This window comes from Tetranychus urticae, chromosome 1, assembly GCF_039701765.1.
Source record: "Tetranychus urticae isolate SD_2017Ah chromosome 1, NJAU_TeUrti_SD_1.0, whole genome shotgun sequence".
Taxonomy (NCBI): Eukaryota; Metazoa; Arthropoda; class Arachnida; order Trombidiformes; family Tetranychidae; genus Tetranychus; species Tetranychus urticae.
The window spans coordinates 25,345,299-25,360,531 of record NC_142958.1 but is presented as its reverse complement, the minus strand read 5'-3'; the positions used below and the strand labels follow the sequence as shown (position 1 = coordinate 25,360,531).

Here is a 15,233-nt window from a genome sequence, read left to right as displayed (position 1 = left end):
AACAGGCCAAGGATGCAATTAATTACCTTTTACCAAATTTACTAAATTGAATTATAATTGAATTATTGAATTATTGAATTATTTTAAACCAACTATGGACTTAAATCTCGGATGTAAATTTATAATATGTAGCTGTTTGATTAAATAATAGCTATAAACGTATATCATTAACTTTGACAGAATCAATGAAAAATGGAAGACAATTTAACTATGACAGGACAATCAGCAATAAATCAAATAAAGTCAGTTAACTGACGTGAAAATCCTCTTCAAGATTGTATTTTACAAATAAAATTCAGTTAAAAAACAGATTGACTTTCAATGTCTAATAATACTTGAAACCATTAATTCAGGTGAAAATACAAACGATTAGAAACGCTTATCAACAAATCTTAATTGTATCCACGAGTGTTTTTCACACAATTATTGTATCATTCGGTCAATCAGTGTTTGATAATCACAAGTTGACGAACATTATTACCAACAAAATAACAATTACACAGAGTTACAGGTTGTTATAGCCATTGATATTTACAATAATTTTACACTGATTTAGTTGAACGTTTACAGCTAAAAGTTGATTGAAAGTGAAAATAATATCAGTATTATTAGGTAAAGGTAAGATGTGAAAGGGATTAGATACTGAACTGAATCTAGGATAATGTATTAGTAGTTAATTTTGTATTACGGAAACCGGTTCAAGGTTGGACAGTAATAAACCAAACCAAAAGATATTCAAGTTCAAGTTGAACATTCAATTCATGATGATAATAAAGGTTATCCTCTCAATCTCTTCCTGTAGCACTCACTCTTCAAAATAACCGCCTTTTTTCGTTCACCAGAAAAGAAAGATTAGAGAGAGAGAGAGAAATGAAATCTCTGTCTCTTTTCATCAACCTGATCATCATCCCCTAATCAACGTCAACATCAGTAACATTAATATTACAATTATCATTGCTAAGCAATGACCTGAAGAGGGCTAAATCTGGTAATCAGACTAACCATGGATCTCTCAGCATGTAAAACCCTGTTTCAAGTTGATAGAGAAGATGCAAAATTATTATATTACCTCTCTTTCATGGTCTTGCCATCTTGACTCCCTTTTGCCTTGGTATTACAGTAAACAATTGCCTTAAGGCTCAATATTAACGGGAAAATCAAGTCTCTTTTTATCGGTTACCAATTCAAAATGATGATGAGGATGATAATGAAGGAGATAGAGAGAGAGATAGAGAGGAAAGCCGAGTAAGTCTCCAAAATTTTACATTCAACTGATAACTTTCAAATTCATTTATTCATTCATTAACCAACCAACGAGACTTTGTTTTCACTGTAACTCTGCTTTTGTGAACCTATTTTTTGGTGCAATTTTCGGCTTTCTCCAATCTTCAATTCCATCCAATATCAACTGTGATTCACATTTACGCTGACAAAAGACATCATGTCAACCATGCTATTTATATTGTCGTTTATAATATGTTTTCTTATCCCGATGCAAGTGTCTGGTGAGACCAAGGAAACAACGGATTTCTTGTTCTTAAGTGATTGCCTCTATCAACATAATCATTATCGTAAGCTCCATGGAGTACCAATTTTAACATATGATCGTGAGGTAATAACAATACTAATAACAAGTCATTGACAATTATAATTTTCATCTTCAAGATCATACCACAAGTCTATCATGATTTTCCCTCTCAATTTAGAGTAGCTTTGAATTTAATCTTTGATTACAATCAAACTTTGAAGATTTTCCCTTAAGTTTACATTTTGACACATGAGTCAAAAGTGTTCAACGGTTTTTGCTTGTTTATAACATATTTTCATTGCCAATCTAATCTCTAATTATTTCCGTGTTTTTTGCCTGATCATTTCATTTCAATTGTCGACTAGTGATAATATCAAAGTGTATTCTAAAGTTAATTAACAGTAATAATCAATAATAATATGCTTGGACAGGCTCTTTTTGAAAAACCCAACCAGTTTAACCATGTGCTATTCAACTTTAACCCATTGTGTTCAACTGCTAGCCTTTCATTTTTTTACTGATTATTGTTTTTTTTCTTCTTTTTGCTTTAGGCTCTTGATTTGGCTCGGACTAGAGCTTTGGAAATGAGTAAGACAGTCAGTGACGATCCTAACTCACCTTATTCAAATTACACACTCAATTGGTCTTATATACCGGGAACTAAATCACCATCTTGTAAAGCATTGGTCGCCCAATGGTACAAAGGAGTACACTATTACAGCTTTGCTAAAGGCTTGGTTCCAAAGAAAGTTGAACCTTTCGCAAAGTTAATTTGGAGACGATCAAAGAAAATTGGATGTGCCCAAGTAACCAATGATAATGAACAATCTCCTGGTATTTACACTGTTTGTGTTTACACACCCAAAGCTGATTTAAAAACTGGTTCATTGGAAAATATTAGTCCAATTTCAAATCCATCAAATTATTACAATTTTTATCTACTTCGTTAATCTCGGTTAATATCACAATTCTGTTGCATTTCTTCATTTTTTGTATCTTCACCATCACCATCATAACCACTATTCACCAAGATCATCATAATCGCCATTCATCGACAAAACCATCATCGTACTCACCATCACTATCACCAACCATCACCATCATAATCATCATCGTTTTGTTACAAATTTTCAATGCAAAACTCAGAGTTAATTTATTCCAATTGAAAAGGTCAACAAAATATCTCAACATTCCTAGCGATGATTATTTTTCCACTCAAATGTATTTTGTTTCTCAAATTTGACTTGTTGTGAACATTAAGTTTGTATTGAATTTTACGATAATAATAGTATAATAATAACACAATAAAAATTGATAATCTTATTATTCATTTTGCTCAATCTTTATTCAATTTGAAAGATTAACTTTACGCATTTTTTAAGGTAAACCAATTCTTGAGTTTGCCTGGAAACTTTGCATAAAGATGATTAAATTTTACAGCAATTACCTTAGTTCATGCTCAGTGGTTGATATTTTGAATACAATTATCCTCATATTGATTCAAATTGCCATCAAAAGTGTAACCTGTTTAAAAATAGTTATAAAATAAACTAGATTTAATAAGATTTACAAGTAAAATCATCTGAAACTTTATGTAACTCAACCCAAACCCAAACCCAAAATCAAGTGAATTGTTAGCAGCAAAAGTAATGGCAAATCAACAAATTGCTTGCAATAAATCTGTCAAAACCAAACCAAATCCAATCACGATTAAACTCTGGAAATATTTCAACATTAATCCAATACATTGGTCACCAAATAACCATTTACACCGTTTGATCAAACTCATTGTAATCATCTGTTTAAGCCTAACCTTTGGTTACATCCTTAATTCATCAGATTATTTCAAGAAAGTTTCGTTCTACTTGATTCGGATATTTCTTCTCAAGGTAAGTCAACATGTTAATGACAATTTACTGTTGATTGTATGACAAAATATAACAAGTATTGAACATATTGTACTGGTTATGTGTATAGAGTTATACTTTGAGTGTGACAGGGAAAAAAAGGCCTCAACTTAGGTTTTCCATTGTTTGCTTTTCGCTTTTCAGGTTAAATTATTTTGGGATTGGTCTTATGTTGGCCAAAATCGATGTTTACTTTTCAACAATCAACCATCAATCTTAATTAAACAAGCCAAAAAGGATCCACAATCAGTTGCAACAGTTTCATTACCAAACCATTTACCTTTCCAGTGTTACTCATGTCAAGATTTAAATAAGATTAAAAGATTAACTTTATCAGCCCATTCCAGAGATGAGATTGAGGATGATATTTTGAATAAAGTACCCTTCATTGTTTCACATGAAAATTCAAGCAACATTAGTAACCCTATTCAATCATGGCCCATATTTTCAAATGCAAACCATTCAATTGAGATTCTCAGTCAGGTAAGCCTTTTTGATTGTCAAACAAATGTGTAAACCTATTAACTAATGCATCTAACTAACTCAACGTGATATTAACCTCACTATTAATCACTTTGCTCAACACTAATTAAAATAATAAACAAAAAAAAAACAACTTCCAAATCAATAACTGGAATTACTGGGCTAACCACAGTTGAACCCAATCCAGCAATCAATATAAAATGGGTTTCAACCTGACATAATATATTTCAACATTCACTATTTCATAATGCAATTAATTACAATCTAAATCAGGATTATTTGTCAAATTATACGCAAAAAGGTTGTAAATCAACTGTTAATATAACGATTACCTGATGCTTGGTAATTCCGATAACAAATACAATGTAATACAAACAATAGAAATGCGCTTTTTTAAAATATGACTTCATGAAAAGGTAACTTGTGAGAGGTTTCAGATTATTTTGTTATACAAGAACGAGGCTTAATTATCTCTAATAGCCACCATCAACGATATCATCTGTTGACAATTAGCTGCACTTAAATGATCCCTTAGGCTTGGATTAATTGATTTATGAACACGTTTACTTATTTCTGGTAGTGTTAACCAGTAAATGTTTTGTATATACAGCAACAATAACAGCAACAATATTTTGATTTGGATTTCACAGTAAATTGCTGTTAATGTCTGAATCTGTCTGAAAAAGATACTGAAAGCATGAAAATGGAAACATTGATTTGAAACATTGATGGATATAAAGAAGCACATTTTAATCTAATTGAACTTGTACTGTTTATTATTAGATTATCTCATTGATTACCAGTTAATATGCTTTTCTGATATCTGTATGTTATGGTGTTACAATTTAAGTTGATGGTAAGCTTGATATTTGTTTGAGTTGATATTTGATTTTTACCATTTACAAATTGTAACCAACCCCTGCTACCAGCTTTACCGTTAACCATTAATACTGATGATAATTGTAGTGACCCAATTCACAATCAATTTAACCTGATATTAAGTTGTAAGTGGCAGAAAAAGGCTGAAAAGCTGTTGTCAATATCCGTCTTCCTTCACCATTGATTACCTTGATTAACTTGGTTATCAACATGCTAAATCAGTCAATTGAACCAGACTAACCAGACCTTTTTTTATCCTCCAACCTTATCATCGTCCAGGTCGGACCATCAAGCCTGTTTGCGGTTAAAAGGTTACAATTATTTATCATCAGCCATCCTCATCTTTAGCAAACGGAAATCCGACATTTTGGTCTAATTGCCTGAAGCCTCACCAAACTCAATTTAACCAAATGTTCATTTTATATTAAGTAAAAGGTCAATCCTATCACTACAAGTGATGAGAATTGAAAAAAGCAACTTATGATTATCTTGGTGATGATGACTGTGATGGTCAAGAATTTTTAAAAAGATGAGCTTTGAATGGGAAAGCAAAATAGTAATGATAATAGTTAGAAAAGGTAAATTGCTGTTTCCTGATTGATTATTTTGCCGCAAGCAACCAATGTATTATTTATATTAATATTTACATTTCAAGACTTGTTATTATTCAGTTTCATTTGATTAGAGTAACCTTGATAGTGACCCAAATATCTTGAATTATTAACAATAAATTGTGAACTTTTGTTGGGATTAAGTGAGTGAACATCAAACAACCTTAATTGTATAAATGGATTTGTATTGTAAGAGTAATCAAAAAATGTGCTTCAATATATTGTACAGAGAAAGTGTCACTTTTGTTTCAATTTGTGTTTCAAGTTGATCTTCATCTTTAAATTGTTTACTTGCCCATTAAGATTAATCTTTTTATTTACAGATTTATTCAACTCTAGATGATAATCATGTCTGTATGTTTGCTTCAAATGTTCAAGTTACCTCGCCAAATCAGCTGTTTAACAATTTGAATCGCCAATCTAAACCTTGGTTTGCCAATTGGTAAGTGTCGGTTAGAGGAGAGTTTATTGATTGGTAATTTGTTTTTCATTTACAGGGAAAATTGTGCCTCCAAGAGCAAGAAAAAGATCCGACAATTGTACCAACGACCAGATTTTTTACCCAATTTCATAGAGCTAACTCATCCCAATTGGATCTTAGCCTCAGGTTCAAATTTTACGGCCAAAAGATGGAAACATGTAAGATTGGATTGATTTAGATTTAATTGTTGAAGTAGCAAGCAGAAATGTTGACAGTGAAATGTTGAAATATCAGGATTTGAGAGACCTTTTCAATTGATTTGTTTTAAAATTCAAATCAAGTCTGTTTAGGATTGATTGGTTTACAGTGAATAATCTCGCTTGATTTAGGGTTACATTAAGTGTGATTTAGAGAAAAGGTTTAATCAGTTGGTTTACCTTGGTTAAACTCACGAGATCTTGATGCATGAAGGTAAAAGTGTTCTTAAACCATTCTGAAATGTTAGAAATGACGATATCTTTTCATTGATATTGTAACCTGTTTCATGATTAAGTTGCAGTTAAGGTCAATTTTTTTTAATATTATCCTCCATCTTCAACAGTTTATCATTATCGATTCATCAAGGCAACCCTGATAGAATCTTCATGGTAAAAAATTGTGATTTTTATAATTCTAAATATAAGATTGCTAAATATTGATGTCTCGCTACAAAAAAAAAGTGTAAGCTTCAGGCTTGTTGCTGAAATAGTTTCATTTTTCAAGAAAACATGAAAAATTTCTTCACACCAACATATTTGTAGATTAGAGCTAATAAAGATTGATTCTTGAAACTTATCGTTAGTCATTGATCTGCTAATTGAGTTATGATAATTTGTAAGCAAAATTTCACTGTCAAACGATACTTTCACTAATTTTGTGATCATTCGATGATTTTTTAGGAAATGGCAATCTGATTCTTCAGCGTCTAACTCAATCATCTTTATTAAGGCCTCAAATTTTGCTAATCAACCGCAATCAAAGATGGTTTCAAATACCAACTATCTTTGTGTTAGGAATAACCATGAAGTTAGGGTTAAGTTAACAAAAAATGGTAAAATTTAAGTTAATTTTTAGGTTTCCATATCTCGATGTTTAGTTTGTAGATAAGAAAAACAATGTAATAAGAGTTTATTTCAATGTAATAGCACTCATTCAATAGCCAAATATGGCTGAGTGGCTCTAGCTGCATCCTCTTTATGCCATACTAACAATTGTAAGTTTGATTACATTTCAAATATAATTTAAATATCTGGGATGATCAGCCTAGGTTTATGGGGTAACCATCCTCAGCCAAAGTCTACAAGGTTGTCCTGGGCTCAGTTATATGATTGCCATATAATTTGATTATGATTATCAGATATATTGTATATCGATAGATTATGGTTATATGATATTCAAATTGCTTGCGAACTGAATCTGAGCCAAAAATGGCTGAATAGCTTTGGATCTATCTCCAGATGCCATACAATGCTTGATCAGCTACTTAATTTAAATTTAAACAGCCTCATCGCCCAAAGCCGTACCAGGATTGTCCGACCAAAGTCGTTTCAAAATATTAAATATTCATATTCACAAGAGTGTTTAAGTTTAGACACCATTGCTGGTGACACCACTGAACTGTTCGCTAGGATATCTTCCAAACACGTGGAAAGCACATTGTATTTCTGGTACTTGTCTTATTTTAGCAATAAACACACAAATCAATCAAAAATCGTTGATTCCACTGAGTTTACAGAGTAAATGTTAATAAACTAGTAAATTCAAAATAGTTAATTATCATTAAATTATAATGGAGAAACTGTACAAAATAAAGTTCGATTGTATTGTTACTTTTTATCGTTAAAAAGCGACTATGGTTTTGTTGACTTAACCCAGACTACTAGTGTAACTCAATATTTCTGCAATTAACTTTTATTGTTAACAGATTGATTTGACAAAAGCAACAAAAATTGGTATTGTTGTACAAATAATTGGACACAATGGAATTAGGTTAACACCAAGAAATGAATGTTATCGATTTGGTTGTGACTCTATTGAGATAGCAATTAAACCATCAGATTTCTGTAAGTATTGAAATTGTAATGTTTATGATAATGTTGACTTTTAAATTATCCATAGTGATTTACAATACGATGATATGGAAGCTGTTTTATTTACCAACCAATGAATCACTGAACCTTGCTTTCGTTCTCGGAGGATCCCATGAAACTTATTGAAGTTCCACCCTTTAGTTGATAAAATTTCTAGTTACATTTTGTGTTTGTTTGTCAAAAAAGTGACTGGTTTTTTTCCTTCAGTTTTTGTAAGCCGATAATACTAATACGATCACTGAAAATGGACCAACCAAAAAGTTCCAATTGTTTGTGGGCTGGATCCATTTCACAAATATCGCCGCCATTTTAGGAACTCAAAAATTATCACAAGATTGCCAAACGAATTTCAAAATGGCGAGGCAAAATGCATGATTCTCTATCCATATTGTGTGATTTTTTCTGCTTAAGCAGAGCAGCATGTAGAAATTTAAGACTGAAAATTAAAGAATTGGAAAAATGGCTTTGATCACAAATAAAATGATAATACAATTTACAAGTCCTTTTCAAGTCTAAGCATTATCAAGAAGCAATAATGTCCTCAGAGCTGGAAACGCCACTTTAATATGATAGTTACCAAAATACAAGAGATTGATTGCAAGAATTTGCATTTGTTTTTACTTATGTTAACTTATCATTGGTTTTGGAATATTGTTAGAGACACAAGTGTTTAGATAGATGATAATGATCATTTATAATAAAATTGTTAAGTAACAATTGACCTTAGCTAATAAATGATCATGAATAGGTTACATGAAGCATATTATTAACAAATTATATCTTCTTTCCTCAATATTATTTTTGTAGATACCACCTTTATCTACCAAGCGAAAGTAGTCATTTAGCTCAGGTTCTGCCAGGGCTATCAGTTTTCTGCCTTTTTCTAGTTCCGTTCTCTGCGTCGCCATTTGTTTCTCGCTTCTTCAGATTTCTTGAACTCTTGTCCCATTGTTGGTGTAAAAATCGTAAAAAAATGTTGCTTCCTTCAGTTGTAATGGCTGTAAAAAATAGATATTTGTAAAGATTATAAATAAACATAAAAAATATAAATATAAATAATTATACAGATTAAAAGGAGACCAAAGAGCATTTTACAAGCATAGAATACTTGGGTTGTAACAAATCCAGACCCAGGAACATATTGATAGCAAAAACACACTTACTCTGTTCAGGAGGAAAATCTTTTGTCTGTAGGTAGACTGAGGGCTTTTTAGAAGACGATTTAAATGAATCCGCTTGGAATCGAGTGAAATTATTTGCATTATAAACAGGTAGCCCTTTGAGGAATTCAGTGGTTGACTGTGCGAGTAAAAATAAGAAAAGAAAAAGGAATGAATAAAATAAGATTAGGTCAAACAAGTAAGTAGAGAGGAAAAGAAAAATGAAAGCCACGAAGCAATGGCAGAAAAAAACAACAGAAAAAAACAACAACAAACATCACCAACAGGAAGATGAACACAAAAAAAAGAGAAAGGCAGAAAATGGAAGATGGAAAGCAACACTTACCATTTTAATTTTACAAAGTGAAAGGATGAATATTTGACACAATAAGTGAACTGAAATGAATAAATATGTTTGTACACAGAGCAATAATCAAGCAAAACCAAAAAAAAGTTAATTAGATTTAGACAGGCAAACCAAAATAAGCAAGACCAGAGTACAAGTCATTTAGAGTCTAGATCGCAAAACCAAAATATAGCTTTTTTGCAGAAAAGCTTTAAGCTTATTAACTCGTCTCCCTTAGAGATAAGTAAACAAGTTTACCCAAAAGCGCACTTTTCAAACCAACAGAAAGTAAGTGAAATCTTTTTCCCTTTCTTTTTGGGTGAGCAAGATGAGTTGTTGAAAAAAGCGCGCCAGTTTCACTTAACTTGCTATTGGTGGTAACATTATCATTAGAGCCAATCACTTGGTAAGAGGTGTGTCGCTGCAAGAAAATTGTGATAGCAAGTCTCTAGTAAAGTTAAAAGTGGTTTACAAAATCTTAGTTAGTAGATAGACCCAAAACGATGAAACCGATGGTACCATCATCATCTGCATCATAATTTGCCTCTTATTTTTGTTTTATTGTTTCTTTTGCAATCTAAATTTTTCTCTCTCTCTTTCTGCTTTTCACCTTCATCACTTGTTAATAATTTGTTCACCCTTCACCTGTAACATTTGCATCATCTTCTTTATTCATCATCATCATTACCCTTTGCCATCAACACTATCGATTCCACAATCAACAATAACAACACAACTGTAACAACCCGACGACAATAACAACATTGTGTGTGCATTTGTGTCTTTTTATGAATTTGGCATCAACAGTTAAACTGAACTTCATTAGTAACAATCATTTATATACGTTTCAACTAATAATCATCACATCAACATATACAACTTTCAACCATTTCACTCTTCCCGCTTAATTTTTACCAGTTTAGTTTTGCTTCTTCTTTTTTTACCATTTGCCTTCATCTTTTTTTTTTAAGAAAAAATTTATTATTTTTTATTCTTCTGTAAATTTAATTTTTAAACATCTTTAAATATGCCTGAAATAGCCTTGACCGGAGCATCTAATCCACCAATTCATTCTTCAGTGTGTCGATCTATTGATTTCGGTGAATGCCGACGAAAGCGAGACGTTGATGGATTTTTAAGTAAAGAGTTTGAATCATTAAGGAAAAAAGACACAGCCAGATGGAATTTCGATTTTTACAATGGTAAACCATTAAAAGGACAATATGAGTGGAGACGAGTTACTCGGAGCCAAAGAAATTTATCAAAGAATTGTTTGTTTAATGATGATCAATAAAGTTTTGTTTATTTACCTCTAAAATACAAAGAAAAAATGCTAAGTTAAATTGAATTGGCGCCAAAAAATTGTTCAAACGCCATCTATCAAACGACGTGGCAACTAGTGTAACTAAACTCCTATGCGCTGTAATTAATTTGTTTATCCACATGTTTTCATTAACAAACACTTTTTATCTACACTCTGTTAAAATGCATTACCTTTTCTTCTCTCAATATTAATAATTGTTCTAATTTAATTTAAATCAATTGTGTCCACCCTTTATTACTCTACAAAGTTAACTAAGTGTCGTTTGGTTTAAAAAACTGGATGGTGCTTTTATTCTGTTTTTTTTATAAGCTTTGTCTCGACTGAAATTTCTTTCCTCTACAACTTCAAGCTCTACTTTTAAAAATGCCCAAATTACTTGATAGTGACGATGAAGGTACCATTGGAGGTGAGGATACCTTCAATATTAATGAAAATTATGCTACTGCTTATGAAAGATGGAGACAAAAAGAGGAGTATCAGAAGCTTAAAGATAAATACGGAGAAGACATTCTGAGTGAGGATAGTGTTGCTTCGTATGATGACGATGAAAGTGATGAGAGTTCGGAAAGTGAAAGTGTCTCTGATGTGAATGAAGCTATCTTCGATGAACAATTTCTTAAAGTTTATGGGGCCTTGAAAGCTAAAGATCCTTTGATATATGACAGCAAAGTTCGATTTTTTGATAAAAAGGATGAAGACGGTTCTGCAGAGAAAGTCGAAGATGCTGATGAACCTCAGGTGAGCTCAAAAGAAAAGAAAAAATCCAAAGGAATGAATCTATTGGAGTATCATCGAAATCTGGTTGTCAACGAAAAAGGTATCACTGAAGAGGATCGATTATTGGAAAGCGGTGGCTTCCCAGAGAAACCGCATAAGTCAAGTTATGTCCAGGAGATGGAGAATATTAAGAAAGAGTTTAAGAGTTTCCTTGATGATGATGGCGACGAGGAAGAGTTAATTGTAGGAGTAAAGCAAATTCCAACCGAAAAAGGCGCCAGTCCTGCTGATGTCCTTCGCAAAGCTGCCCAAAGTGATGAGAAGATAGGATTTCTAGCCAATTATTGGAGCAAAAAAGATTTAGACAATCGTGAACAATTTTTGAAAGACTATATTTTGAACAGAAAATATCTAGATCCAGCCGACCGAGAACAAAACAAGTTTAATCCGAAAGTCAAGTCAGCAGAGCAATTTGCAAATATGTCATCTAAACCTATTGAAAACGATTCATCAGAAGACGATAATGATGATGGCGATGATGATGATAACAAAGAAATGAATATTTCTGAAAGATTGACAAATTTAAATGATAAAACTGCATATCATTTCCAAGAGACAAATGCTGAAGTTATCAAAAGATATCCAAGAGAAGTTGAAAGTGTACGAAATATTGCAAGTTTGGGTTCTCGAAATTTGAGAAGAGCAGAAATAAAGGAACGCAAGGCCAAAGAAAAGCAAGAGGCTCTGCAAAGATTTCGCGAACTTCGCCGGGCAGAGGTCAGAGCAAAGTTAGCAAAGTTAAAGGAGATCAGTGGAAATGATCGACTTTTGGCGGGTGAAGAACCTGACATAGATGCAATTGTAGACGATATTACCAATTTTGATCCAGACAAATATGACCAATGCATGTCAAAATTATTTGACGAAAAATTTTACGATGTTTCCGGTCACTCAGAATCAATTAAGAAGCCCACATTTGACTTTATTCCCGGTATTGATGATGTCGATGACAACCTAAACCCAATCAACCAAGAAGCTGCTGGTCATGAAGTTGAAGAGGAGGTAAGATTTGAAAGATTGCTTATAATTTTCTATACTATTATTATTATACATTACTTTTACTACTATTATTATTATTATACTCAATCATTGGTTTTTTTGTGCCAAGAAGCAAAATAAAAGTATAATCAACATAGGCCAATTTGCTTGCAGCATCGCCTTAGAAGAGAAAAAAGAGATCCAGCTAACAAGGTGCAAGAAAGAGGATGGAGAAGAGGGAGAATAACTACAGGGTGGAAAAGAAAGTTCCTACCGGGGAAAGTAGTCCTCCTCTCTTTCTGCGCAGTAAACAGCCTTTTTTTGTTTATCTTATACTCTATAGCGTTATCCCGGGCTTTCAGTTCATTTTCACCTTTCGACCTTCTTTCCCGGGCTTTTTACACTTACTTGTCCTTCTCTTTCTTTTTCTTCTTAAGCTAAAGAAGAAGAAAAAGAAGAAAAAAGAAGAAGAAGAAATGATGATGATGACGAGAAAGAAGAAAAAGAAGAAAAAGTAAGAAGTAACCAAGAAGAAAGACAAAAAGAAAGAAAGAAAGAAAGAAAGAAGCTAGGATGAAAAAAAAGAGGGAAATAAGCTAGGAAAGGTCTGGTTTCTTGAGATAAATGAGCGGGTGAGCGCAAGGAAAGAAAGGAAAGGACAATCACCCGCTCATTTATCTAAGAAACCAGACTTTCTTAACTTCTTTCTTTCGTCTTCTTCTCTCTTATGCTTCTTCTTTTTTTTCATTTACTTGTTTCTTAAAGAAGAAGAAAGGACAGAAGAAAAGTTAGTGCTGCAAGAAAGACCGGGAAAGAAGGTCGAAAGGTGAAAAAGCCCGGGATAAGCGTCCTTTTTACTTGCTTTTCAATGCTAAATTTGCATTACAACTCTCGCAGGGCTCAATCAGACTTTTTGCACACAAAATTGCAAGTGAGAAGAAAAAAAAAGAAGTAAAATGTTATTGCTGATGTTTCTTATAACTTTTTATTCTACTTTTTTCTCTTCTTTTTTATGCTTCTGCTTCTCTTTTTGCACTTAACTTATTCCTTTATTTAATTTTTACATTTGTGCTGTTGACTTTTTATTTATAGGATGAAGATGCTGGTGATGATGGAACATCAAATTCTCGCAAAAAGAATAAAAAGAAAAAGAAAAAGGGAGAGAAAACTCCAGCAGACAAGAAAAACATTGGAATTTATGAAGATGTTATTGCTGGTGAAATTCCAACTCGTTTTAGATATCGTGAGGTTCCTGCAAATGATTTTGGCCTTACACCTGAAGAATTGCTATTTGCAGATGACAAAGAACTCAATCGCTGGGTTTCACTGAAAAAAACCTGCCAATATCGTCCAATGGAGGAGGAAACGTATGATATCAAGATATATGGACGTCGAGCAAATGATATAAATTTAAAGCAAAGAATCTTGAAAAGTGTTTATGACCCACAAAAGGAATCAACTGATGCAGATGATAATGAGCAAGAAGAAGACGACCAGCAAGATGAAGCTCAACACAATAACCCGAGTAGCAGTCAAACTGACCATCAACAGCCAGGCAAACGTAAAAGATCATCAAAGCGTAAAAGGCCAGTGAAAAAGTCAAAAGGTCTCAATTTAACTGCAGAAAGATTGCGATCTTACGATTTACCATCCAAAGTTATCAAGAAATTGCATTAATGCAAAATAGTGCAATGCAAAGCATAAATGAATGTAAATTTATAATTTGCTAATCGCGCAACATTGATATAATAATTAAATGTTTTTGCAAAATAATTGTAAATATAGCTTTTATTTTTGGTTCAGGGGGTAAAATTGCAAGATACAAAAGTGCCCAAACTCAATCAATTCAACTTGAACCCAACTCTTAGATAATTAAATTATTTTACATTATCCTGTCAAAGACAAAGTCCCTCATTAATTGCAAACTTTAATCTTCCTCCGATAGTAATGTTATGACTATTAATAACAAGGCTAACTCTTTGACATTTTCAACCGTAAGCCTTGAAGCAATGAAACATCAACCTTTTTTTTGTTGTTGTTACCTGTTTTCTTGTTTCCCAGTGTAAAGAGATAGTCAATAAGTCAAAAAAAGATTTGTCTGTTTTGTTTGTTTACCTGTCTCCAGTCAAGTTTAACCATTTTACCCAAACAATTGACCTTATTTCACCCTTCATCTCTCAGTGTGACAATTAATGGTTAAACATTATTAATTAGTTATAATGCAATTTGGACAAGCAAAATTGTGAAAGGTGCAAAGCAAAGGCCAAAGCAAAAAGATTAACCTTACAAAGCTGACTTGTTAAAGCCAGTAAGTAATCAGTTTACCCGAGCTTCAAACCAAGCTAAAAACAAGGTAATACAGAAAGGCAGAGAAGAAGCACAAAAAATGAAAAAAAGTGACTTGTGATCATTTTGAATTTATCTGAAGCTATTATAAGCTAAGGGCAACAAAAAAACCGGTTGAGCTTATAAACCTTTGGCGCGTGTAAACTGTTCAAGTAAGCTCCAGTTTTTGGTAACAGTTTAATATTGAGACTTTTTTTTACTTGAAAAGTAAAGCAAGAAAAAACAAAACAAAAGCAAATTGATAAACACTTTGAAAAACATTGAAAAAAACGAGAAAAACAAATGAACCTAAAAACCTGCAAACCTAAAATTGAAATGCCTTTTTCACTTTTCAGTTTTTTTGC

At 32.5% G+C, this 15,233-nt stretch overlaps 4 protein-coding genes across 6 annotated transcripts; 3 read left to right on the top strand and 1 right to left on the bottom strand.

Annotated features, from left to right (window-relative positions):
• Positions 1-1,103: 1,103 nt before the first annotated feature.
• Positions 1,104-2,854, top strand: LOC107368630 (uncharacterized). Of its 3 annotated transcripts, none has more exons than XM_089270052.1 (3): positions 1,104-1,245; positions 1,437-1,612; positions 2,080-2,854. In XM_089270052.1, the coding sequence occupies exons 2-3, from the start codon at positions 1,442-1,444 to the stop codon at positions 2,476-2,478; spliced, it is 570 nt and encodes a 189-aa protein (XP_089126178.1). In that variant the 5' UTR covers positions 1,104-1,245; positions 1,437-1,441; the 3' UTR covers positions 2,479-2,854. The 3 variants fall into 3 exon arrangements, with proteins under 3 accessions (XP_089126178.1, XP_089126179.1, XP_015791984.1); XM_089270053.1 differs by having other exon boundaries at positions 1,114-1,245; positions 1,500-1,612; XM_015936498.3 differs by lacking the exon at positions 1,104-1,245 and having other exon boundaries at positions 1,281-1,612.
• LOC107368586 (uncharacterized) lies at positions 2,823-8,454 on the top strand. Its single transcript, XM_015936437.3, has 6 exons — positions 2,823-3,417; positions 3,580-3,918; positions 5,732-5,850; positions 5,906-6,047; positions 7,793-7,931; positions 7,987-8,454. Exons 1-6 carry the CDS (start codon positions 3,178-3,180, stop codon positions 8,082-8,084), a joined length of 1,077 nt encoding a protein of 358 aa, XP_015791923.2. The 5' UTR covers positions 2,823-3,177; the 3' UTR covers positions 8,085-8,454.
• Positions 8,455-8,458: 4 nt separating this feature from the next.
• LOC107368587 (DET1- and DDB1-associated protein 1) lies at positions 8,459-9,645 on the bottom strand. The gene is made up of 3 exons (XM_015936438.3): positions 9,465-9,645; positions 9,122-9,257; positions 8,459-8,956 (listed from the first exon to the last, which is right to left on the bottom strand). The coding sequence occupies exons 1-3, from the start codon at positions 9,465-9,467 to the stop codon at positions 8,805-8,807; spliced, it is 291 nt and encodes a 96-aa protein (XP_015791924.1). The 5' UTR covers positions 9,468-9,645; the 3' UTR covers positions 8,459-8,804.
• Positions 9,646-10,935: 1,290 nt separating this feature from the next.
• On the top strand, positions 10,936-14,316 carry LOC107368585 (protein KRI1 homolog). Its single transcript, XM_015936436.3, has 2 exons — positions 10,936-12,567; positions 13,636-14,316. The coding sequence occupies exons 1-2, from the start codon at positions 11,152-11,154 to the stop codon at positions 14,218-14,220; spliced, it is 2,001 nt and encodes a 666-aa protein (XP_015791922.2). The 5' UTR covers positions 10,936-11,151; the 3' UTR covers positions 14,221-14,316.
• The last annotated feature ends 917 nt before the right edge of the window (positions 14,317-15,233 follow it).

Bases quoted from the DNA above. Each gene is read 5' to 3' on its own strand.
- LOC107368630 (XM_089270052.1), top strand. From the start codon at position 1,442: ATGTCAACCATGCTATTTATATTGTCGTTTATAATATGTTTTCTTATC. The intron at 1,613-2,079 runs GTAATAACAATA...TTTTTGCTTTAG, and splicing joins TTTTAACATATGATCGTGAG to GCTCTTGATTTGGCTCGGAC.
- LOC107368586 (XM_015936437.3), top strand. From the start codon at position 3,178: ATGGCAAATCAACAAATTGCTTGCAATAAATCTGTCAAAACCAAACCA. The intron at 5,851-5,905 runs GTAAGTGTCGGT...TTTCATTTACAG, and splicing joins AAACCTTGGTTTGCCAATTG to GGAAAATTGTGCCTCCAAGA. The intron at 7,932-7,986 runs GTAAGTATTGAA...AATTATCCATAG, and splicing joins AATTAAACCATCAGATTTCT to TGATTTACAATACGATGATA.
- LOC107368587 (XM_015936438.3), bottom strand. The intron at 8,957-9,121 runs GTAAGTGTGTTT...TATTTTTTACAG, and splicing joins AGATTTTCCTCCTGAACAGA to CCATTACAACTGAAGGAAGC.
- LOC107368585 (XM_015936436.3), top strand. From the start codon at position 11,152: ATGCCCAAATTACTTGATAGTGACGATGAAGGTACCATTGGAGGTGAG. The intron at 12,568-13,635 runs GTAAGATTTGAA...TTTTATTTATAG, and splicing joins GTCATGAAGTTGAAGAGGAG to GATGAAGATGCTGGTGATGA.